Raw genomic sequence first — 24,883 nt, forward strand, 5'->3', positions numbered from 1 at the left:
GCTGGTGGGGGCTGAGGCGGGCCTGCCCTTGAAGTGGCAGTGGAGACGTAGAGACAGGAGGTGTCTGGGATCTTCTTCGGGGTGTCACTGACAGGATGTGTTGGTGGATTGGGTGACGGGTGATCAGAGAAGGCTTCTCTGAGCAGGGCCTGGGGGCCTGGGGGCCAGGGAGGGAGTCAATCAAGCCAGAGTGCAAGGCAGGGCTGGTGTTTTTGGGTGCAGGGCACAGCAGGTGTGAAAGCAGAAAGTGGTGACCTGCTGAGAGCATGTGAGCCACCAGGGTGGTGGGGCTCTGTGGAGTGAAGTGGGGGGTCCCTGGTGGGGGCTCAGAGCAGAGAACTGAGGGGTCACAGGAGGGCGGGACAATCTTACAGGTCCCTGACGCTTGCCTGAGAGAGCGGGGAAGAAATCAAAGGGTTTCAAAGAGACAACCCACTTTCATCTAGGGGTCTGATCTCTAAAGGTCACACAGGCTGTCATGTGGTGAGATCCAGGGGGCCAATGTGGAAACAGAGAGCATTGATGAAGCTGTTGGAATGGCTCTGCCCAGAGAAGATGGTGGCTTGGAACAGAGCCAGCACCACGGATGGCGGGACTCGGTGTGGCTCTGCTTGTGTCTGGAACAGGCAGAGTGGCCTGTGAAAGACAGAAACCAAGGGTTGTCCAAGCTTCAGAAAAATCACAAGGGACCCCATGGGAGGAGTAGGTCTAGGGGGTGTGAGAATGATCTAGCACATGTCCAGTTTGAGGCAGCCTTTCCCCTTCAGAGTGGGGCCAGAGGGCAGACAGTGGAGTCTGGAACGAGAGAGAACTGGCAAGGTGGTGGCATTTTGGGTGGTGTTGAAATCCATGGGACAGGTGCACTCACCTGTTCAGGGAGTCTAGGGACTGAGCCCTGGCTGCGTCACCATTTAGCAGACAGGAAGATGACTAGAATAAAGACAAGAATAAAGCACAGGGCCGGTGCCACGGCTCACTAGGCTAATCCTCCACCTAGTGGCGCCAGCACACCGGGTTCTAGTCCCAGTCAGGGCGCCGGATTCTGTCCCGGTTGCCCCTCTTCCAGGCCAGCTCTCTGCTGTGGCCCAGGAAGGCAGTGGAGGATGGCCCAAGTGCTTGGGCCCTGCACCCCATGGGAGACCAGGATAAGTACCTGGCTCCTGCCTTCGGATCAGTGCGGTGCGCCGGCCACAGCGCACCAGCTGTGGCGGCCATTGGAGGGTGAACCAACGGCAAAGGCATTGGAGGGTGAACCAACGGCAAAGGAAGACCTTTCTCTCTGTCTCTCTCTCTCTCACTGTCCACTCTGCCTGTCCAAAATAAATAAATAAATAAATAAATAAATAAATAAATAAATAAATCACAGGAGGTAGGATGAGGAGCAGAAGCGAGGGGAGTCCCTGAGGTGGGAAACAAGCCGGGAATTTAAAGATGGAGGGAGAGTGGAGGGGTCAGAAATCGCATGCCAGTCAAGTAGGAAAGAAAATGGGCTGCAGATGGTAGCACTGTTGGGATCATCGGTTGCTTTGTCAGGCTCACTTTCAGGCAGGCGGGGGATTGAGAAACTGAAGAGTGAGGGGTCATAGAGAAGAGAGGACAGCGTGCAGGCTGAGGAGCAGGGGCTGACAGTGCAGGCAGAACCTTAGCCAAGGGGTCTGGGCAGCAGGGTGCAGCTCACCTCCCCCACGCCTCCCAACCCCAGTAAGAGAAACCAGAGCACGAAGAACACAAGCTGGGCAGAAAAGAGGAGCACAGCACAGACCTGGAGAGCTGGGTGGGGAGGCAGGCAGCATTGTGGGGGCCACTCTGGGCGGCAAGACCCATGCCACGTGCTGCTGTCCATGGGCAAGGACTTGGCCTACACTGCTGGGCATGGCCAAGGCGGGATGGGAGTGGTACCAGCGAGGAAGGTTCTCAGTGCCCCAGCTGACCAGGATGGTGACTCTACCCTGATGGCACATTACCATCATCTGGGGAAGCAGTCCCAAAATGCAGAGTCCTGGGCCCCACCTGTGAGACTCCCCATGCATCTGTTTGCAGGGGAGCTTGGCCCCCTGTTCAAACCTCTTTCCAGGTGATGGTACCTGTGGGTAGTGCTGACTCCCCAGTTTGGGAGGGGCTTGAGGGGAAAGGGGGCTCTGGGGACAGTCAGGGCTGGCGCCTGGAGGGCAATGCTTGCTGCAATTTCTGAGGAATCTGTTCGCTTTCCCCTGAAGAGCAATTCTCATAACATTTACCAAAATGAAAATCCTGATTAATTCTGCAGGTTTATGGTTCCCCAGAGGCTGGAGGAAAACATCGTTTGGCACCAGAAGCAATCTTTATTCTGGCAGGGCAGGACTGCTTTCTAAACACTAGATTCTCAATGTTCAGTGCACGTTTCCTGGCATTGCAAGGTAGTCCATCCACAGAACGTGGCGAGATACAGCCACGGCCATTTCTCACGCTGCCACCTGTCCTAAGCGCTCCCAGGGATCCTTAGCAGTGGAGCCCTGGGCAGATACGTTTCTTGTTAGCCCAGAATTTCTTGGTTTGGGGAACTGCTGCTATCCCATTACCTGCAGTTCAGATGGGCCGTTATCCACAACAGTTCACACATCTCTGCCCAGGGGGATGTGGTCCGGGACCCATCTTACAGTGGGAAAATAACTGGCCACAGTGTTGGCTCCAGAGGTAGGGATGGGGTTCAGAAAGGGCCCGTCGGCATTATTTGTTTATTTTTTGTGACTATGTGGGTAAGGGTCAAGTTTGCTCCTGAAGATGCAAAGCTACAGCACGTCAATCTGGATTTCCCAGGGGTCGTTGTCCGCACACTGTGTGGGTGAAGATGCTTGTTAGAGACTGAAGCCTAATGGAGAGAAGGTGGGGAGGCAGAGACAAAGAGGCAGAGACAAAGAGGCAGAGAGAGGGGAAGGCAGAGACAGGCTCAGAGAGAGAGAAATAGAGGCAGAAGGAGAGGAGGCAGACTAAGGAAGAAGCGGGGCCCAGGCGAGGTGTGTGTCTGTGGCATCAGTATGTGTGGGTCCGGGGCTCCAGGTCTAGTCCTGTGGACTCTCCCTGAATCCCTGTAGGGCGAAGCCCTGTGGAGCTGGGTTTCTGTCCCTTGCGACAGGAAGCATCTTGACTAAGACAGGAGGCTTCTGGAGGCTGTGTGGGGCAGGCACTGCAGAGTGAGGCAGGCGTGGTCAAAGAGTGTGTGAGGCAGCTGTCCCTGGGACGTCCACGTGTCTGTTTCGGGATCGTAGCAGTCAAAGGAGGCGGAGTCCTCGATGTTGCAGTCGCTGGTCAGCCGCCGCCCGCCCGTCACGTACAGCTTGTTCCCCATCACCGTGGCCCCGTGGTGCATCCTCCGGTCTTTCATGTCCGCGCATTTGGCGAATTTGTTAGACTGAGGGTCATAAGCAAGAATCCTCCTTGTGTAGCCTGAAAACGCAACGGCGCACGGGCAGTTCAGTGTTGCTCGTCTGGGCTGGGAGGTTAGCTGGTCCCTTCTACTTCCCAGTCCCCTCCACATCCAACTGGGATGCAGCCAGCTCCCTCCCCTGCCCTGCCCTGAGGCTGCGGCAATCCTCAGCTACAGCGTGGGCCGCTGAGCTACGCTGCCATGGCGTGGTATGTGGCAAAGCTGGGGTTGGGGCCCAGATCTGGCTGAGCCTGGCTCCTGCATCCTTCACCCCAAGTTAAGGCCACATATCAACCACCTTTAGATTAGGAGCGACCTCTCAGTTCTAGTAGCTTTCTCAGCCTCACTGGTTTTTCTCCCTCTCATACTCCTGTCCAAAAGCTGGAACAACCCAGAGGAAGAAGTCTTCCTTTTGGAAATCAGAAATAGGTGGCCACAGTAGCCCTATCTGGTGGGTACTTAGAGGACCCCCATTTTACTGATGGCAAACTGAGGCAAAGAAAGCCTAGTAACGTGCCAAAGAGCATATAGCCAGTTAGTGGAAGAGTCAGGAATTGAACCCAGATCTATCTGATGCCAAAACCAGTCCTTTAAACCACAGCACTGTGTTGCAGTTACAGAGAAATCCAGTAGTAGTCAGTGTTATTGATCCTGATAGCCAACGGTACCAGTGTGTTCGTAGCCAGTATTATTAGTATTGGTAGCTGATGTTACAGATCTGTCAGTGGCCAGTGTTAGCAACAACAGCAGATAGTTTTCTGTTGCTGTGTGTCTGCGGTATGCTAAGAGCTCGAGCCACAGCAGTATGCTTTATTGTCATAACTCTAGGAAGTAGGCATGACTTTGTCCCTTCTGTACAGAAAGACAGGGAGATGGTTCTGGGTAAGGAGAGGGCTTTCTCGGGTTGGCTGTGCACCTGTCTGTCAGAGAGCCATTGTCCCAGGAGTCGCCCGGCTGTCTGTTCACACTCACCTCCCACAATGACGATCCGCTCCCCCAGCACCACTGCCGGGGCACACACGTTCTTGATCATCCTGGTCTCCATTTTGAACCACGTGTTTCTGGAAATGTGATAAACCTGTGGGAGAAATAGATCCAGGGAACTGCATTCAAAAGCACATTTTGGGGTGTAAAATGCATACATTTTCATGGGGTAGAGTGCAAAATTGCAACCCATATATGTATAGAGCCAGCCGATCAAACAAGGCAATTAGCCTTTTCATTTCCCTGCCTTCATGTCTGGAACCTGCCAGCTCCTCTCTTAGTTCTTTCTACAGGATACAATGTATCATTGTGAACCCATGCACCCCACTGTGTGGTGGGACCTGTGACTTTTTACTTCTGTTGGAAGGTTTGAAAAATACAGAAGGAGTAATTAAGAAGGTGAACAAGGAGTGAGTTTTTTCTTTCCAGTTAAGCCATAGCTATTAGTATTACTGAATATTAATAGATAGGAGAAAGAAGATTATTAGAAATCAGTCTGCACGAGACACCAAGGGCTTAGTGGTTGCACTTCTGTAGGATATATCAAACTTTCTGCACTGAAGTGTGTGTGTGTGTGTGTGTGTGTGTGTGTGTTTTGCTTACATTGCCTGGAATAGGTTTTTCTTTTAATGAGAAGTAGAACAACTTTGATATTCAGAACACTAGTGATTGTCCCAATCATTTTTTATTTCTAGCTCATATTAAAATTTCTAAATGTTCTGATATATTCATAGAGCTAAGAATAAATCTGGGGTGACGTGGGGAAGACTTTGAACAGTTCATGTCTGAATGTCATTAGGATTCTAGAAAAACTGACGTGTGAGAGAAGGAAGGCAGGCTAAAGAAGGGAGGGCGGCCCCTGCCGTGCTCTGGAGCAGTGGATCAAATCCTGACTCCCTGGAGTGAGTTTTCCTGTTCTGCCCTCATTTCCTTTTCGTATTTCTACTCAATTTGAGCTTCACAGCCATCCTTATTACTTATTCCTTCCTGCCCCCCATTTTCCAGATTAGACCTCTGAGGTTCATGAGAGCTTGAGTGACATGCTCAGGGTCCTATGGTTAGAGTGGATGCTAGAGTGGGAGTGGCCACGCCCACAGTCAGTGCCCCCCATGCCTCAGCCTGGTGGTTCTGCCTGGGCACGCAGGAGCGTGGTCTTTCCTGGTGGCAAGGGGGTCCTGTCCAGGTCTCTGTCAGTCCTTCAGGTTGGGAAAGCTTGGAGAAGACCAAGTGCTAGAGACAGGGGCTATCACTCTGCCTTTAGAGCCGCGTGGTTTCATCTGAATGTAGGCAGGTGACAAAGTCTTCAGAAAGTGGAAGCCTTGGAAGAAAAGCAAACACTGGTTGCATTTTCCGTGAGTGAGTAATTGCCTCCTGGCCTTCTGTTCTCTATCAACTTTGGGTATGTTTTCCAAAATAGATTAAACATTGGCTCACCATCCTTGTAATACCCTAGGGAGGCTGGGGCAAGGATAACAAAAGATGGGTTTTGACCGGTGGAGGAAGTGATACTTTGTTGTGACGATGGCTTTGCTTAATGCCATCCAGAAACGGAGGTAGGAAGGTGGCCAGGTCCAAAGGGACACGTACGCATGTCATTTGCATAGTGCCTTGTGGCATGATTCGTCAAAGGCTGCACGTATGCAGATGCATGAGCCAAAGAAACCTCCCAGCCTATGCCTGAGCATCCAACCTGCCCACTAAGTATCAGCAATTATTTCTAACTCTATTTGAAAGAGAAAAATCTTCATTTCAAAGCTAGCGCCATGTGGATAAGAAAAGCATCCAAAACACTACTTTCATCCGGTTCCCTCTTCCCGCTGCTGCAGTGTAAAAGGGTCACTCAGAATTTTAATATTTTTTTTGGCTTTGCAACACTTGTGTGATTGTGCTGTGCATTTCTTCATAGGCTGGCTGGTAGCTTTTTGAAACTTGGCATTTTATTTTTAGGATGTTAATGGTAGCCTGGTAAAGTGAACTCTTCAGCCTCTTTGTCAACTCTATTTTGAAAAACAGTCCAAAGGAGGAAGGGGCGGGAGCTTCACACAGGAACATTTTGTTACACTGTGCTGTCAGGACTGGACTCAGAGGGAGGCAGAGCTACGCTCTTGTTGCTCAAGGAAATGGGTAGGGTTAGCAGCACTAAGTGGTTCAGGGAGGCTACGAGTCTGCCTCGCCAGCGAGGGAGGAGCTGAAAGGCCGAGATGGAAAAGTGAAGCAGGAGGCAGGAGAAAATCCACTGGTGCCCGCCTGAGCCCTCATCCTGGCTCGCTGGCCCTGGGGAAGGGTCTCCCAACACCCCCTTCCCACCCCCAGCCCTGTTCTGCCTGCTGAGGCCCCTCCAGCCCCCTGTGAGACTTCCAGAAAGAACTGCAAATGTGGATCCCATGACCTCACCCACCCTGCTGGCAGCCTTTAGTGCGGTCCCTCCACTTAACTCGCGGGCGACCACCAGCCCAGTTCCTTCCCAAGCCCTGGAGAGCACTGCCAGCCCAGGCACCTCTCCACAAATACCATCCCCCAAGAACGTTCCAGAAGTTGTACAGGAAGGGTTCAAGGGCAGCAGGCTGGAGCAGGAGGTTGCTCAGGGTAGCCTGGAAGGGGCTGACACCTATTCCCCTCCTGCAGCTGGCTCTGGGCACAGCCCCTTCCTCGTCCTGGCTCCATGTTGCAACTACATCACCAGACTTTCAGTTCCTGGAGGCAACAGGCTGGGCCTGCTGTGTGCCTCAGGACCTTTGTGGAAGTGGTTTCCTCACCCGAGAATGCTTCTCCCACCTCTTCAGGTGGCAAAGAACCTTCTGCATCTCAGCCCATGCCGGACCCCTCCATCACGTGCCATCTCAGCATCCCCCTGCCCTTCTCCCTCCTCACCTGCCATCTCCCCTCTGCTGCCTCTCTGCTCAGGTCGGCTTATGCCAACCTCACAGGGCTCCAGAACCCTGGTTCCCTCTTCCCCTCCCAGAGCAGCCCTCCCTAGTCAGTGGAGAATTGCCATAGTCTCATAAGCTGTTAGGGTTACGTGTAATTCACTGTTCCCTTTTGTGTCCCCAGGGCTGTCACGGTGGCTGGTGCTCAATATAACTCCCATAAACCAACGTGTGCATCTCAGGGGTCTTCCCAATGATCTGCAAAGAAAAGCTCATTGTTCAAGTTTTTCATATCCTTGCATGAATGGCAGAGATGCCAAGAAACTTGCATAAAGTAGGAGAGGGGTTTTTGAATATTCTAGTTTGGCTTTACAGATCCCACTTCTCAGAGAGCGTTGTTAAATATCCACCTGCTATTGAATCTGAGGTTCTCCAAGACCTGGCTGCTCCTCAGAATCTTCTAGAGACTTTGTCAACTATAAACAATTTTGAAATTCATGCAGAGGGTTTTTTTTTAATAATATGCATTTTCATGAACTTTTGGAAGACTCCTTAGATGCATGGATTTGCAATTTTTTTTGCAGCAAAATAAATGGTTAATCCCATTTCTGTGAACTGTCATAAATGACAAGAGACTATTGACTTCGTGGATCTGAGGTCAGGTTAAAGTGGATTTGACAACAGGTATACACCACATGTGGGAATCTTCTTCTAAGACTTCATGGACTTGGGTTGGGGCATTTGCCAAATTCCTAGAAGACTTCACTGTGTGACATTCAATAGGTTTTAGTTTGGATTTGTACATAAGTTTTTTTTCCCCTCTCAAATAAAGATAAACTCTTGGTGGATAGAGGTTAGATTTGATATAACTTTGTATGTATTAGTCTTATGGAAAAGAACTCTTAAATTGAAAAAAATTTTTTTCTCTCTGGCCTTCCTGTCCCTGTAAATGACAAGTGTGTTTGTGTGTGTGCATGCATGTATGTATGCATGTGTGTTGCACATACAAAACTGTTGTGCAATGCATGTATGTGCATCACATGCATGTTGGCATAAGTATGTGCATGCTTGTGTAGGCATGTATATTGGTATGTGTGTGCATATATGTGGTACATGTATATATACACACACGTGTGTGTGCATGTATGCATTGCAAACACACTCATGCTCTTGGACATGGGAAGGGCCATTTACCTGGATGAGACGCACAGGGTTCTGCATGATGTCCTCTCCCCCGAAGAGGTAGAGTCTTTGGTCTTTCACAGCAACGGCGGGGTGCAGAACCGCCACCGGCATGCTAGCCATGCTCTCCCAGGCGTTGCAGAGGCTGTCGTACCTCTCCATGGAGCCCAGGAGCTCCTGTCCGTCTCCAATGCCCCCGATGCAGAAGATAAAGTTCCTGTGAGCGGTGCTTCTGTGGGAGTAGCGGCCCACCAGCATGGGCTCCGCCAGCCGCCACTGATTGAGTTTCAGGGAGAAGACGTAGACGTTGTGACTGACCACGCTCTTGCCTGCACTGACGGCCATGCCCCCGAGGACATAGACGCTGCGGTGCAAGGCCACAGCCGAGGGCTTGTACAGCCGGGTGGGGAGTTTCGCAAGGCTGTGCCATTGGCGGGTCTGGCTGTCGTACAGCAGGACGTCCCTGGTGGTCTGCTGGTTATCTTTCCTCCCACCCAAGAGGATGAGGAAATCCTGGTAAGAGTTTCTAGGGGGCACGTGGCCCAGGGCTCTGCAGCCTGCAGCACTGGTGCCGTGCAGAGAAAACATCTGCGTCTTGGCCGTCTCCAGGATGGTCTGGCACGCGGGCGAGGACTGCAGGAGGTCGTCGTTGGCGATGAAGTGGTGGAAGAAGGCTGGGTGCACGTACTGAAGCCGGACCTGCGCGAACAGCTCCTGTATGTAGCGTTTCCGGTTCTGCAGGTCGTGTTTGATCCAGACCATGAGGGCCTCAAACACCTTTTCCTCCTCCCCGCAGAGCCCATCATCTCCAAGGTAGTCTCTCAACTCCAGGGCACAGAGCTCCTTCAGGTCAGCCGACTTGGCCACCTCCGGGAACGAGGTCAAGGCCACCTCCCTGGCTCTCTTCTTGAGGGTCTCGCAGCTCAGGATCTCCGAGAGTCTGATCATGCCCAGGCAGTTGCCAGGGGCCAGCTGGCTCTGCAGGTACGAGGAGCAGGCCTCAAACAGCTTGGGGTACTGTAGCATCGAGGCCGCCTCCATCAAGGGCAGGACGTTCTCAGCCGCGATGTGCACCTGCCCGGTGTACACATACGCTATGATCTGTTCCAGGGTCGGCCAGTCGATGCCTTTCAGCTGAACCTTGGCCTCACTGCTCTCCCGGAAGTGGCTGCAGAACATGGCCCTAAAGTAGGGGCTGCTGGAGGCCAGCACATTTCGGTGGCAGAGGACCTCCTGGGCCCCGGCACAGATGCTCACGTCCGTCAGGATCCCGTTTTGTCGGAAGCCATCGAGTTGCCTCAACAAGTCGGAGGAGAAGTCAGGGTCTTTGAAGAGCAGCCCGTCTGGAGACTCCTCGTCCATCCTACAGAGAGGGGGCAGAAACCCCAAGAGGGAGCCCGAGTGAAGTCCCTCTCGGCGACATGGGCTGGGGCCTCCAAGACCCAGTGCACCTGTGTCCATCTATCAGGATGCCAGCAGGTACCACCTGGATGGCACATTGTGAAGATTAAAAAGGGAGGCTGCCCACACCCCAGACCTCAAATTGGACACCTTTTTATTTGGTGGGGGAGATTGTTAGGGTATCTTCAGCTAATCCAAGGTGGGGGTGGGACCGGAACCTGCAAGCTGTTGGAAGTTAGTTGGCTGTCAGCGGAAGCAAGGCAGCAGCTGTGGCTTCGTGCAGCGGGAGCGTGTGAGCCTTTGCACAGGTCCCCAGCATGTCTGCTGGTTAGCAAACCTATCAGAAAGCCTCTTTCTGCGTGTTAGTCACTCCCCGAGGATGACATGCTGGGGGTGTGGCCCTCTGCTCAGTGAAATGAGGGATAAAAGGGGACCTGAGCAATAAATTGAGATATTCACAAACTTGACTTCATAGAGTCTTTGGGGGGTTTTGTCTTCAAAACAGAAGAACTTAAAAGCAAAAGACTGGCCAGGAGACCCTGGCTCTCTCACTGCGCTCTGGCAGTGCAACCTGCAGAGAGCTGGACACCAGGGGTGTTTACCTTGTGTCGGTGGAGTGACATCCACCGTGGCCGCCGGGTCTGCCTCGTTTCCCCTGAGAGTTTTCACCTCGAGCGCCAGGCGAAAGCACAAACCCCCAGACCTCGGCTTCTGTGGCACCTGATCTGTCCTGGGAGACTTCTGGATTGTTTATGCTGAGGGCACTTTCACAGTTTTCTGGAGGTCTGTGCGAGGGCCGCTGGGCAGGCAGACAGTGTATACATTCCAGGGCTAAGAATAGTTGCGTATGTACTTTCCACTGTTACGACATGTGACTTCCCAGTTGCCTTTTGCAGTAGCTCCGGGACCTGCAGGGCCGGCGCATGCCCACACGCCTTGTTTCCTTGGCGAGTGTTTACATCGGCATAAATAGACCAGGAGCAACGGCCTCTCTCAGAGCAGGCCCTGCTGCCCACTTGGAACCTCCCTGAGTCCCTTGTCCTGAAAGTGCCTGGGAATTCTAGATGTCTGTAAACAGATTGCTGTGCCCTGCGGGGAGGCAGCCACTGGACGTGGTGCTGAGCCCTGCAGAGGGTGGCAGTGGTCCCAGGGAAGGCAGATCACTGGCCCACGGGTGCTGCTCCGTGGATCTCTGTTTGCCACCAGCTGCCTAGTAGGATCATGGACAGACTCCAAGGTGACGGAATTGTGACAGATGTTGTGTTTAAATGCTTTTTTTTTTTTTTTTTTTGGTGAAAGGCCTTTCTTGGGCCTGCTTAACCTGGGAGCGTCTGTGTTAAGGTGGCTGTGTTCCTCTGTTACACCTGCCTCTCCCCAGTACCTGCTGATTGCTCTCCAGCCAGTTTTTCAAACCGTCTTCCTTTCCTGTTTGACTTGTCTGTTTTCTTACAACAGGCTGGCTTCTGCAAGACATGTTGCTCCAGAGAGAAAGAGAAGAGGAGGAGGAGGAGGAGGTGGAGGAAAAGGAGAGGGGGAGATGGAGAGAGGGAGAGAAGAGAAAGCAGAGGAAGGGGCTGGTGAGAAAACATTGGCGATGGGGTAGGAGAGGCAGCCTCTAGTTCTAAGAATCAGAGCCACAATGGAGGGCTTGAGACCCACGAGGAAGAGTAAGGGGACTCGGGGTCTGTCCTGCTCCTGCCTTCAGGGTGGGCCATGATCGCTGGGGGTCTGTCCTGCTGCTGCCTCCAGGGTGGGCCATGATTTCTCCAGCCATGAGTGGCAGGGAAGCCTGACTCCTGCCTAAGTCCTGTTCAGACCATTGCAGCATGGTCCATGCTGCGAGTCTCTCTCCCTCCACTACAGCTACCTGTCTCACCAGTGCAGTAACCAGTGGCAAGGCAGCTCAGCGTTTTCTAGTCCACCATATTGTGCCCTTGGAGGGCACCCCTGGCCTGCAGGAGCCCAGAACATGTGGTCTTCCACTCACATATCTTTATTCTGGCTCCGTGAGACAACTGGCAGATGCGTGTTTGCCTCTGGTCCTTGCTCGGGAGGCTGGGCTGGGCTGGGCTGGCCTTTAGGATCGCTCTCCCCAACAGCTGCAGGCCATAGGGGTGGATCATGTCCCCAGAGACTTCAGAAAGTCAGGTCCGGGAAGTGTATCCGAAATCTCTCCCTGGGGCTTGGGGCCTGGAGGGCAGAATTAGGAGCTGCAGGCCTGAGCCAAGGAGCCCCATGGAGGTGCAAGCGAGGAGCAGGAGATGGGGGGCTGTGGTGCTGGTGTCAGGGCTGGTGCTGATGACACAGGCCAGCGGCCGAGGTCCTGGAAGCACTGGACACCTGTTCTACCTTTAGCCTCTCCTTGTGCCTTTCCCTTTGCCTTTTTTTTTTTTTTTTTTTTTTTGACAGGCAGAGTGGACAGTGTGAGAGAGAGACAGAGAGAAAGGTCTTCCTTTTTGCCATTGGTTCACCCTCCAATGGCTGCCGTGGCCAGCGCGCTGTGGCCGGCGCACCGCGCTGATCCGATGGCAGGAGCCAGGTGCTTCTCCTGGTCTCCCATGGGGTGCAGGGCCCAAGCACTTGGGCCATCCTCCACTGCACTCCTGGGCCACAGCAGAGAGCTGGCCTGGAAGAGGGGCAACCGGGACAGAATCCGGCGCCCCGACTGGGACTAGAACCCGGTGTGCCGGCGCCGCAAGGCGGAGGATTAGCCTAGTGAGCCGCGGTGCTGGCCCGCCTTTTCTTTTCACTGCTCCTCTTCAGCCTTTAGGATTTATTTCGTAGGAAGAATCTTCGAAAAGTTCGTGGATTTATTATGCATTGTGGAAAAAAAAAACCTCACACAGATTTCAAACTTTTTGCACCAAAAGAAACTCTTGTTTTCACTCCATTTCCAGGGACTTTTTGAAGTCCCTTGTTTATCGGCTTCCCTGGAAGTCTTCTGGAGCCTCAGGGATGATGAATTTCTCATGCTCTGACCTGTTCCCAAGCCTCTGTGTACTTCTAATGCTCCCTGCCTCATGCGTCATTGCCGTGGCGTCCCCCTGCCTGCCTCTCTCTGGACAGCAGGAACCCTGACATCATCTTCATCCTATCCCCAGCACCCAGCCTGGTGCCTGGCCTGCTTGGTTCCTGCACTGAGCTGTGGCAGACGGGAGAGTGCGGAAAGAGAGGGAGCTTTGGTCGTGGACCCATGCCCCTGTCTGCTGCATGGGCCGAGTCGCCACACACAGCTTGGTGTGCACGGTGCAGAGCAAATGGGGCCCCAGAGCCTTCCTCATTGAATCAAATCCAGGAACAGGATCAGGGGAAAAGCAAAACAGTTGCTTCATGCCCTGGAGTAAGAGTTAAGTTCCGGTTGGGAATGAACTGCGGTCCTTCCAACTCCAAAGCGGGTGCCTTCATTCTTGGCCTTGGAGTCAGCATCAGGGAAGATGGATTCCTCGTTACACCAAAAGACCCGCATCATTCCTCCTCCAGTTAGTGAGTGAGCCAAGGGGGCGGACCTGGGGGTGGGAGGTCGGGATCTCGGTGGCGGGGGGGGTGTGTGTGAACTTACACAGTGATGTCACTGGCAGGGATCTTGGATCCCCCCGTCCCCCTAGCTAATTAGACCTCTGTGATCCAGCACTGCCAGGGGTTGAGCAAATCATTAGGTTTCTCATGTTTAGAAGAAACAGGCCCTATTCTGTTGACCTGGCCCACGAGAACAACTCTGCTTCCACCATCAAAGTCGGCTAAAGACAGAGTCTTGGTGTGTTCCTCGTATCAGAAACACACACAATCCCGAGCCCCCTCCAAAAATGACTCCACTGCCTCCCTGGAACTGAACCAGCCTGTTCACAAGTCTATTTCTCTCAAAGCATTTTATTTTATTTTGTCTCAGCTTTCATGGTAGTTTAGGGTCTGAGCGTGTGGCCATCTAAAATCCACGTGCAGGGCTGGCGCTGTGGCACAGCGGGTTAAAGCACCTGGCCTGAGGCGCGGGCATCCCATGTGGATGCCGGTTCTAGTCCCAACTGCTCCTCTTCTGATCCAGCTCTCTGCTGTGGCCAGGGAAGGCAGTGGAGGATGGCCCAAGTGCTTGGGCCCTGCACCCACGTGGGAGACCTGGAAGAGGCTCCTGGCTCCTGGCTTCGGATTGGCACAGCTCCGGTAGTTGCGGCCATCTGGGGAGTGATCCAGCGGATGGAAGACCTTTCTCTCTGTCTCCACCTCTCTCTGTGACTCTGTCTTTCAAAAATAAATAAAGTAAATCTCTAAAAAAATAAAATCCACATGCACACTCAGCTCCTTAGCCTTCCTCTGGATGGAAGCCAGTGGCATAGCGATGAAGGCACAGACACTGGGCGCAGAAGGGCTGGGGGGTAATCTTGGCACTTTCTGCTCAGGATCTGTGTGGTCCCAGGAAAGTTACCCATGTCCTCCAGCCTCAGTGCCCTCATCTGTTACGTGGGGATAACCGTCCTTGCCACAGGCATGAGGCACTCGGTGTAGTGGCTGGCGCGGTTAGTGTTTCCTTGTGACTCTGAAATTGGATTCCGCCAGGTGTTGCTCTCCTGTGCCCTGTTTCCTTGCTGGCCTCCTGGTGATCTCTTCCTGCAGGCATCCTGGATTCTAGGAGGAGTCTGCCGTGAACTGGCTGCGTGTCCTTAGACAAGTCACTGCCCCTCTCTGTGCTCATTCCTTCACCTGCGGTGCAGGAGTCAGCCCTGCCCCTTCCAGCCCCAGCCCTGCAGTCTGCGCCCTGAGGTGTGCTCTCCTTTGAGAGCCTGGGCTGGGTGATGTGCCCTCCCGAGAGCTCCTGCCCATCTCTGGCCTGAAGCCAGGCACAGAGGACGTGCGCTCGGGCTGCCAGCTGCGGCCGTGTATTATTCTGTCCTCTGAGTCAGTTCCGAGAGCCGCGGTTCTCCTGATGGCATTGTGGGTTGACATCACACGGCACCGGGGCTTGCTTTCCCGTCTGGGTGCACGGGGCCTGGATTCCTGCGGCTCGTGCAAGTGGCTTTGGGTCAGCCCCAGGTTTGACAACAACCAGGAGTCCACAAAATGTGCTCCAGCACACGCACCCGGCCCTTCTCACACCCCGGGGGCTGCGCGCCCTGTCTGAGCCTTCTGCAGTAGGAACCTGGGCGGTGGCGGCCCCGAGGCGCTGTGTGGCAAGAACAAACAGGCCCAGGAGGCCCTGCGGGGCTGCCCTCACTGACGCCTGCTCCCTGTCACAGCAGAGCGTTCCCTGTTCCCAGCCTGGGCAGGGGGAGCAGTCCGCAGGAACCTGCCTCTAGCACTGTGGTTTAAACCTTGTCCTGTGCGGATGGCTCCGTGTCTGTGGTTCTGCATCCGGGGACTCAACCAACTGTGGCCGGCAGCTGTTCCGAAAAAGAAGTTGCATCCGTCCTGGACACAGGCTGGCTATCTTTCTCCTCATTATTCCCCAAATAATGCATTATTGCATTGCATTAAGCGTTATAAGAATCTGGAGGCTCGGAGGAGGTGACATGCAGCTACTGTGCCGTTTCTTATAAGGGCTTTGGGCATGGGCTGGGTGGGTGTCTGTGGGGACCCTGAAGGCCACTGCATGTGAGAGCCGGGCCAGCCGGGGCTGTGGTTCTTGCACTGGGAGCGTTTTCTCGCCAGTTCAGGCCAGGCAAGCTGAAGGGAGACTTTGTATTGCAGACAATGGCAGAAAGGGAGCCTGTGCCTGGAGTCCTGGGGTTGCCATGACGACCGTCCTGCAGGAGCGAAAGCCTGATGCTCCTGTTTCTGGGCCAGTGGCCTCATTCCCCGCTCTTTGCCCCACGGTCCTCTGCTCACCAGCTCTCTCCCCTGGGGCGGGCAGAGGTGACGTCAGTCAGGGCGGCGAGCACATTGCAAACTCAAGCCTGACCTGCATCTTTGCAGGCCGGCGATCAGGTGTCTGGACTCCCCATCCAACGGGAAAGGAGGAGAGGGTACAGCGAGCACGCATCCCTCTGCTCCTGTGTCAGCTCTGGGGGTGACGGGAGAGCGGACCCCACAGCGTGCCCTGATGGTGGCAGGTGTGTCACCTGCTACAGGGAAGGCAGCGGGTCTCACTGGGAGGGTGAACTCCACTGCCTTTGGAGTCCGGTTAGTTAGTGTCCCTTGGAGAAATGGCAACAGAGCAAGGCAGGGAAGTGATTAACTGAAGGTCAACCATCTTCACCTGTCTGTGCACCCAGCAAGAGACAGGGGAGCTCTCTGTCCGTGAGGGGCTCACAGTGTGATAGGGAGGACAGATAAGTAATTTAAGAGTCCTGTGTTCTCCAGGGAAGTCCCCCCTCCACACCCGCTGTTAATCCTGGGTCCTCCGGGAAGGAGAGCTGTATCTTTGACAGCTCTGAATTTTAACCCTGTGTTTCCCTTTCTCTCTTCTAACTAGATGGTGGTTCCCCGAGGGCACGCATGAGCCTTGTCCCTCTGCCGCTATCAGTAAGGGCGGAGAACTGCAGGGAGCTTTCTGGCTCTCTTTCCAGACTGTTTACATCTTTATTAGTGGTTCTCTTTTACATTTTGCCAAAAATATCTTTAATCTGTCTTTTGCTCACGATCAAAAATCGGAGTGAAAGAACATTTTTTGGCTCCTTGCTGTTAAACTAAGAAAAGGAATCTGGACTATGTTTCTTTCTTTCTTCCTACTTTCTAGTCTTGGGAAAGAAAATCCAGAGTTTAAAACTCCAATTGTAGCCATCAAGTTATTTTATGAAATGCATCTTTGAAGAATTGCTTGGGTTTTCAAAACGATGCTCTCTTTCTTTGTCCTATGGTATTTTCCCCCTTGGCTGCCTTTTGTTCTTTATTTGCTCATCTTCCAACGAGAAGATGCGCCCAGCCCTGGTGACGGTGCGGCACCACCACAGACAATAGGGTTGGAGCTGCGGTAGCCCTGGCACGCTCCATGAGCGTCCCTCATATGTCTATAGCTGGAGGAGGGCTGATTGTTCTTCCTATTGCCTAGCTCCGAGCCCAGGGACATCCGGGGAGTTTGCACCTGCTACACTGAGGTGTGATTTTCTTTTCTCTTCAGGGCCTGCAAACCTGCAACTCCCAACCACTCAGAAAATACCCTTAACAATCGCTTCCCTTTTTCCCCAGTTTCCAAAACTTTATTTATGCCAACTCCAATGCGCCTTCTGGGATGCCGAAAGTCTCCACCATCTCTCACATCTTGCCCTGTTGCTAACTTGATAGTTACAGCCTCTGTGCTGGGTGTGTGTATGTGTAGTGCTGTACTCTGGCTGCCATGAAAGATGCCGGTAGCTGGGGCTGGCATTTGGCCTCGTGGTTACAACACTACTTGGGATGCCCACATCCGGTATTGGAGTGCCTGGGTTTGAGTCCTGGCTGTATTCCCGATTCCAGCTTCCAGCTAAGGCAGTGGAGAATGGCTCAAGCAGTTGGGTGCCTGCCACCCACGTGGAAGACCTGGATTTGGTTCCTGGTTCCCAGCACTCCAAGCCATTGCAGGCCTTTGGGGGAGTGAACCAATGGTTGGGCACTCTTTCTGTCTCTCAAATAAAGAAGATGCTAGTAGTAAAATAGTTGGCCACTTTTAAGCTCGGTCTGTTCTCTGAGTCAAGCCGGAGGAGCGGAAGAAATGGAATTTCTCCTTAGTGACCTTCAGAGAATTGGATCTCCTGTCTTCCCTGAGACAAAGGTCACATTGTTTCTCTCAAGCCGACTGCATCTGCTTTGTCGTTACTCATGTGGCTCCCAGATTCTGCTATGAGGTTGTTATCCAGTTTTTCTGGGGGGTGTGCTGAGTGTTCCCCATTCCTGGTGACCTGGGGTGGGAAGAAGATGCTCCTGCCTACAGGGTCAGTATTGTGTATCAGAGCACCAGCGTCATCCAGTCCTTGAGAGTCGGCCCTCAGACCCTGCCGGGGACTCAGGGGCCCCTTGGGTGGATGAAGGCCTCCTTTGTCATTGCTTAAGTTACTGTGACACCTGAATAATCAAAAGGTGGCAGGGAGTGGGCAAAGGCAAACACAGTTGGTTTGGTAACCTCCATTCCTAGGAAAGCCTGCCAAAGTGCCCAGGGCTTTGGGTAAGGGAAGAGAGAGTATCTGCTTATGTTTTCCATTCCAACGGGCAGGCCGGTACAGGCTGTGGAGTTTCAGACGTGAGCTGGAGGTCGCGGAGTCTACTATGTAAACTCTTCACAACACCCAGTGCGTTGTCCGTCGCCCAGAGGCATTGCACAACGTTGGGAGAAATCATGGCAATCAGGAATCTGCTGTTCCTCCTGGGAGATGTGCACACTCTTTCTGTTGTCATCTCCAGGGTTTTCTTCAACACCAGTGTCCGACAGAGAACTTTCTCCATTGGTGGCTGCAAGAGTAGAATGCCGTATGGGGGAGGCACCAGACTGACGGACCCTTGCTGTGTTTGCTGCCCACAGTGTATCCGGGGAGACACATGGAGATTCCATCTCTGCCAGGCCATTCCCCAGCCCGCTCCTCTGCGGCGGAGCTACCCAGGCCTCTGAGTAGGGCACATAATGAGTTTAATGTGTGGGGAAGGATAGCGCAGGCGAGAAGGGAAGGGCTTGTTCCAGAAACTGTGGTTAAAGCGCAGACTGCCCTTAGGAAAGGAAAATGTTCCAGCCTTGGGATGAGCTTGTCAGAGGAGCTGCTGGGGGTCTGAGAAGGGACATGTGGGACAGGCACCCAGCAGATCCAGGGCTGGCTGCGATGGCTGTTTGTTGAAGACCGACTTGCTGGCTCCGCCACCAGGGCTGAGGTTGTCCGAGGACCTCCGCACACGTTTGCCTTCCCCCTGGTGTGTCCTCTGATGTCTGATTTAGAAGTGGCGGCCTCTCCCCACTTGCCCTTTCCCCACAAACCCTCTTCATGTGTTGTCTCGCTGGCCTCTGCTCCCCTCCCACTCCCACCGCCCAGCTATCTCCCCATCTCCATTTCTCCTCTTGCTCAGCCAAGTTATTTTTGCTTGCAAAACCACTCTCTTTTTATCTCTCCCATTATCATTCCTAAGAGGAATCTTGCTGGGTTTAACTGACTTGGCTGCCGGCTTCTTTCCTTTTCTCCTGTTCCAGATGGGGGAGGCTCGGTGGAAAGGGTCCCTTCTGTAGTTGCAGCTCCTGAGTAGGAGCCGTGTGTGGCCCAAGCAGGACACCTGGAGGAGAGCTATGGACCGTCTGTGGAGAGGACAGCGCTCTCGGGAGCCTGGAGAGAAGAGAGAGCCACAGATACCCAGGGGGCCAGGTTTCCTTCAGCAAATTTGCTTATTAACCGTGAGCCAGGGACTGGCATTTGGAACAATGGTTAAGATACCAGCTGGGACACCTGCATCCCTATCAGACTGCCTGGATCTGAGTCTGGCTCCAGTCCCTGGTCCAGCTTCCTGCTAATGTACACTCTGAGAGGCGGCAGGTGATGGGTCACCTACTTGGGTCCCTGCCACACCCATGTTGGGAGCCCAAGATGGAGTTCTGGGCTTCTGGCTTTGGCCTGGCCCAGTCCTGGCTATTGTGACCATTTGGAGAGTGAACCAGTGGATGGAAGACAGGCCTGTCTGTCTCTTTCTGCCTTTCAATTAAGATGAAAATAACTTAAATTTTTTTAAAAAGTAAAGAGAAAAGGTTTATGTAACAAACTACAAATCAATGCTTCACAGTGATCATTTTTTAAATGTATGAGAGTCTAGAACTTTCCATTTCCAGTTGTTAAAGAGAAGTTGTCTTTAGACAGGCCTGAGTTCAACCAAAACTGCCTTTTACTTCTCAGGTACCTGTGAGCACTTTTTATTCAGTGTGGTGGTGAGTGCTGATTTTCCTCTGGGGTGCGTTTCATTAAGCCAGGATTTGTAGGAAAAGTTTGATCCCAATATTGGACCAGACATCTGAGGGTGTTTCAAAAGATGAGTGGAAAATACACATTATCTTTTAATTCCATTCTCCATGAAGTTGTTTTTTTTTTTTTTTTTTTGACAGGCAGAGTGGACAGTGAGAGAGAGAGACAGAGAGAAAGGTCTTCCTTTTGTCGTTGGTTCACCCTCCAATGGCCGCCACGGCTGGCGCGCTGTGGCCGGCGCACCGCGCTGATCCAATGGCAGGAGCCAGGTGCTTCTCCTGGGCCCAAGCACTTGGGCCATCCTCCACTGCACTCCCGAGCCATAGCAGAGAGCTGGCCTGGAAGAGGGGCAACCGGGACAGAATCCGGCACCCCGACCGGGACTAGAACCTGGTGTGCCGGCGCCGCTAGACAGAGGATTAGCCTGTTGAGCCGTGGCGCCGGCCCCTCCATGAAGTTTTGAAATATGCTGTACTTACACTAAAAATCTTCTCATCTGAAATTCAAGTTCGGGTGCATGTCCTGTATTTCTATCTGCTAATTATTGTGTTTTACTATGCATCTGCAGCCCTCTGTAGGCCTGTCCGAGGGAAGAGGTTGACGTGCTCAGGGTGTTAGCTAAAGGTCAGCTTCCTGCCCCTGTTCTTTCCTATCTCACCAGGCAGTGTCAACAGAGAGAAGGAGAGACAGAAAACATTACGGTAAATGAATGAGTGTGCCCTGGCCTGCCCACTGGCCGTGTAATTAGACATTCTGCCTGTTGCCAAGAGCTTCCTGGCAGCACTGAGACAGGAGAGCACAGTGATCACCTGATCTTCACCTGAATCCCGACCAGAACTCTGACCTTTCAGAAAGGGGCACGGCCGAGCGGAGAGCCCAGAGTCCTTGGCACCCACAGCCATGAATGCCTGCTCTGGCTTGGGTGCCAACTCAGTCCATGAATCAGGCCACTTCTATTCATTCTCTTAGAACTTTTTGTGTCTGTATTGTCATGGCAAGCATAGGAATACGGAGCGCTGGTTTTCATGAGGCCACGTCACGCCGTGAAGTACCTCTGGTACCAGACTGCCCTGGGTTTACATCCCAGTTGTGCGACCTGGGGCGGGTGCGAGGCCTCCCCTGTGCCTTGGTTTCCCCATCTCTAAGATGAAGATAACGATAGCGCCAAGTGCAAGGAAGGCTGTGTGGTTTGGAGGCGAGGCTTGCTAATTAGTGCTTTATTCAAACACGCACTTATTGACAACCTGCTCACCGCCCCCTGTAAACTGCTGTGTGCAGGGCTTCTGAATGAATGCCTAGCTCTGTGCTGGGAGAAGTCAGGGACTGTGCCCTGAAGCGGTGATGATGCCATGGGAGGAGACCGGCATCTGGTGACACAGCAGGCGCTAGGACACAGTGCACATTCCCGCTTGCTGCTCGGGAGACGGAGAGCAGAGACGGAGAGCAGAGATTAGGACTTAGGCCTTTAGCCCACTGCAATTTCCCATGCGTATTCATAGGCACAGGAGGTGAGGTAGGGTGGTCAGAAGCCGGAAGGGCTGCCTGTGGGAAGCTTCTCACAGGAGGCGGCTTTTGAAGGTGTAGCAGACTTGGATTGGAAGGTGTCCACGTCCAAGGCCATGGGGCTCTGAGGTGCCCGCAGGGGGGCTTTGCACTTGCTCTTCCTGGGACCTTCACGTGGCTGGCTGCTTCGTGTTCAGGACTCGGCTCAGATGTTATTTCATTAATCAGACCTGTCTTCCAGTGTCACATCACCCCGCTTTATCTGTGTCTTGCACCTTTCATCTTATGAAATGATTCTATTTGTTACATTTTGTGGTTTCTTCTCTGTCTCTATGAGAATAAGAGGGTTGGGCCTGCAGAAGGTGCTGTGTGGATATTTGGAATGAGCGTGGGAGCAAGGGACTAGTCCCAGAGGACTAGCCTAACAGAAGACCCTAGGGCCCGGGGCCGGTGCTGTGACACAGCAGGTTGAAGCGCCACCTGCAGTGACAGCATCCCATATGGGTACTGGTTCAAGTTCTAGCTGCTCTGCTTCTGATCCAGCTCTCTGCTATGGCCTGGGAGAGCAGTGGAAGATGGCCCAACTCCTTGGGCCCCTGCACTCGCATAGGAGACCCGGAAGAAGCTCCTGGCTCCTGACTTCAGATCAGCTCAGCTGTGGCCACTGCGGTCATTTAGAGAGTGACCCAGTGGCATGGAAGACCTCTTTCTCTGGCTCCACTTCTCTGTAACTCTTTCAAATCAATAAAATAATTCATAAAAAAAAAAAAAACCCTAGGGGCTTCAACAAGACTTATACAGACAAATATGGTATATTCCAGGGGGGCTTCTGGAGACAGGTGTTTGCAAGGGCTCCTTCTCCTTCCTCTTTGCTTTACAAATAGTTCTGAGGGTCCTGGCAGTGAGTGAGGGGGTCCCTGGGAGGAGTGGCCGTGGCTTCAGAGCCTGCCCAACTGAGCCTGTGCTGGTGCAGCGGTTCTCACACTGGCTTCACAGGAAAGTTCTAAGGGAGACTTAAACATTCCCAGTCCAAGTCGGATGAAATGCCGGTCCTGGGGGGGAGGGCAGGCATTGGTACTGTGAAGGCACTTCATTGTCTAGCCCAGCGTGTGATGTGGCACCACGCACGTCACCCAGATGTAAATGTGTAGGCATCGTTGACAGGCCTGTCTTTCTCATTACATAGAGAAAACACAAACCCACAACTTCTTGTTTCTTCAATCCTGTCCAAAGGAGGAGCACGGTGCAGTGGGTGTGCTTCTGGGGCCCGTACCCTGGTACCCTCTTTGCATCCCCCCCACTGGAGTTCTCCTGTTCTAGCCAGGCCATCTTAATGAGACGTTATTTTTGGGGGGGCTCCTTGCTGGCAGCCCCGACCTGGCTTTGGTTCTACTGGCCCTACTGGCTGTCTCAGGCTGTCTCCACTTTCACTGTGCCTGTGGCTGCCGCCTTGCCCAACTTGTATTTGGCAGTGCTGTGGGCCCAGGGCGGCTTCATGTGGCCGATGTTATTTACACATTATGTGGAAGATGCCACCCTGACCTCCCAGGTCGGCCTAGGTTGAGAAGCCCGAGGGCTCCCTCTTGGAGAGGGGCTGTTAAATGCCCTATACTCTTCTTGGAATTTGCCTTTGAAACTTGTTTTCTGAATGTCACCTCGCCCTCCAGCCTCTGCGTGCCAATATGTATGCACAATGCAATGTGACCGCTGATGAAAACTGAGCTTCCGGGCAATTATCTGTAGCCCTGTTTCTACTTGGACTAATTGAAATACAATTACTAGAGCTGCTGAGAGATCCACTGCTCCTGTCTGCATTCTTGATACCAAACAGAAGAAGTAGCCAATCAGTCCTTCAGATGCTGGGTGCCCTGAGGCCGTTCAGGACACATGCTGCTCATTAGCCAAATCTCTTCTTGCTTTCGTTCTCCTTAGCGCTTCTTTCAGAATGGGAGATTTGTGAATCATGCCCACAGTCTTGTTTTGGAAAACATGAGTAACAATTGTGGGCATTGCATTGGCTCTGCTGGCTCTTTGGACACCCCAGGATCGATTGTGTTCATGGTGGCTAATCAATCAATTATTCCTACACCTGACAGACAGGCACAGTGAGCCATTGGTAAACAGATCTTTGCTGTGGACCTACTATGCCTCTGCCGCTGTTCTACATGCTGGGAATGCAGTGTGGGGGGCAGACAACGGATGAGCAGAGCAAATTGATCAATCCGTGGAGATGGCCTGATTCCAGATGGCGATCAGTGCTACCAAGGCTGCCCACGTAGAGAACAGGGCGGGAGAGAACGACTCTTTCATATCTAGCGGTTGGGAAAGGCAGGGAAGCAAGACGTGTAGGGAATGGGTGCACGCATGACGTGCATGCAGTGGGGTTGCAAGGCTGCAGTGTAAACTTTGGCCTCACAGAGCTCTCGGACAGGTCGGTGACGTGGATAGAAAGAACGGCTGAGAACAGTGCAGCAGAGGGAGTGGGCACGTGCCTGGCGGTGGGGCGGACAAGGCTTGTTTCCCAGGAGTCTGTGATGCTTGAGCTGCAACTGAAAGGAAAAGGGGAAGTCAGGAGATGTTGGAGGGAGAAAGGGTGTTGTGTTAGGGTGTTCATCTGGTCAACCGCACCTCATTGAGCTTCTGTGAGTTTGGAGTACAAGCGCTGTTCTAGGCGCTTGGGTAACAGTGGTGACCAGTGGAGAAATATGCCCTTGACCTAGAATGTGTGTTCTAATGGTGGGGTGGGGTGCATAGACAATGAGGATTTGGGTGGTGACAACCACTGTGAAGACAACAGAGGTGAAGTTAAAGGGAGGGCTTGGGTGTGTTTCGAGGGCACTGAGGGGGTGGGACTTGATGGCTGACTGGCACTAGCCCTGCAGGAGGTGATCTGAATGCTAAGATTCGATGACATGTCTGCAATAAGGGGAGTTGTGGGCAGCAGGATCTATAGCCATAGAAATCCTAAGGCAGGAATACGTGCAATGATTTGAAGAATAGGAAGAAGTCCAAGGTGGCTATTGCCTGGTGGGTAGCAGGGTGGGGGGGATGAACATTCTACATTCTAGATGGAGCCAGAGACCAAGCAACTGGAGAATCGGGGAGCCCAGCTGAAAGGCACTGTAGGGGCCAAGCTAGAAAGGATGGAGGCTTGGCCTGGGGTGGTAGCTATGGAAGTGGTGAACACGGAGGCTCTAAGACCTATGGGGGAAGAGCATTAACAGGACTTCAGCTACGTGGTCCTTGAAGACTGAGGGATGGGAGGAATCAGAGATGTGCTTATCGATAGCAGCTCCTTTTCCTTGGATTCCTCAGTAGAGGAGCTTCTTGACTATTCACATTCCCATTTTGCAGGTGAGGAAACTGAGTCTGGAAGGGCATGGTGGCTTCCCACGGACACACAGGCTGAGTGGGGCAGTCAGGGTCCCTCTCTGGTCTTCCTCACTCTTCAGGCCTGCCCTTCCTGATTCCCTGCAGAGGGATGTGGGAGGTGATATAGCGCCATGTACATCTTTTTAAAAAGATTTTTCTTTATTTTATTTGAAAGGCAGAGTTTCAGAGAAGTCTTCCATCTGTTGGTTCACTTCCCAAATGGCTGCCACGGTCACAATCTGAAGCTATGAGCCAGGAGCTTCTTCCAGGTCTCCCATGGGGATGCAGGGACCCGAGTACTTGGGCCAACTTCCACTGCTTTCCCAGGCACATTAGCAGGA

At 53.0% G+C, this 24,883-nt stretch overlaps 1 protein-coding gene and 1 long non-coding RNA gene across 7 annotated transcripts in view; one reads left to right on the plus strand and one right to left on the minus strand.

Moving 5' to 3' along the window:
* LOC103348125 (uncharacterized) overlaps nucleotides 1-24,883 on the plus strand; it is a 221,776-nt gene that overhangs the window by 103,138 nt on the left and 93,755 nt on the right. For 2 of the 6 annotated variants that reach the window (XR_011389321.1, XR_011389323.1), the window contains exon 4: nucleotides 7,439-10,299. The exons of the other annotated variants lie outside the window; for them this stretch is intronic. This is a non-coding gene — a long non-coding RNA (uncharacterized lncRNA). Of the gene's footprint in view, nucleotides 1-7,438; nucleotides 10,300-24,883 lie in introns of those variants that run through there. 6 annotated transcript variants of the gene reach the window in all.
* On the minus strand, nucleotides 2,302-10,766 carry KLHL38 (kelch like family member 38). The gene is made up of 4 exons (XM_002710609.5): nucleotides 10,440-10,766; nucleotides 8,449-9,799; nucleotides 4,376-4,481; nucleotides 2,302-3,423 (listed from the first exon to the last, which is right to left on the minus strand). The coding sequence occupies exons 2-4, from the start codon at nucleotides 9,796-9,798 to the stop codon at nucleotides 3,125-3,127; spliced, it is 1,755 nt and encodes a 584-aa protein (XP_002710655.1). The 5' UTR covers nucleotide 9,799; nucleotides 10,440-10,766; the 3' UTR covers nucleotides 2,302-3,124.

The sequence above is a fragment of the Oryctolagus cuniculus genome, chromosome 6 (genome assembly GCF_964237555.1).
Source record: "Oryctolagus cuniculus chromosome 6, mOryCun1.1, whole genome shotgun sequence".
NCBI lineage: Eukaryota > Metazoa > Chordata > Mammalia > Lagomorpha > Leporidae > Oryctolagus > Oryctolagus cuniculus.

Excerpts from the sequence above, each read along its gene's own strand:
- KLHL38 (XM_002710609.5), bottom strand. The coding sequence starts at position 9,798 with ATGGACGAGGAGTCTCCAGACGGGCTGCTCTTCAAAGACCCTGACTTC. Across the intron at positions 4,482-8,448 it reads ACCCTGTGCGTCTCATCCAG|GTTTATCACATTTCCAGAAA; the intron begins GTAAATGGCCCT and ends TTTCTCCCACAG. Across the intron at positions 3,424-4,375 it reads GCGGATCGTCATTGTGGGAG|GCTACACAAGGAGGATTCTT; the intron begins GTGAGTGTGAAC and ends TTGCGTTTTCAG.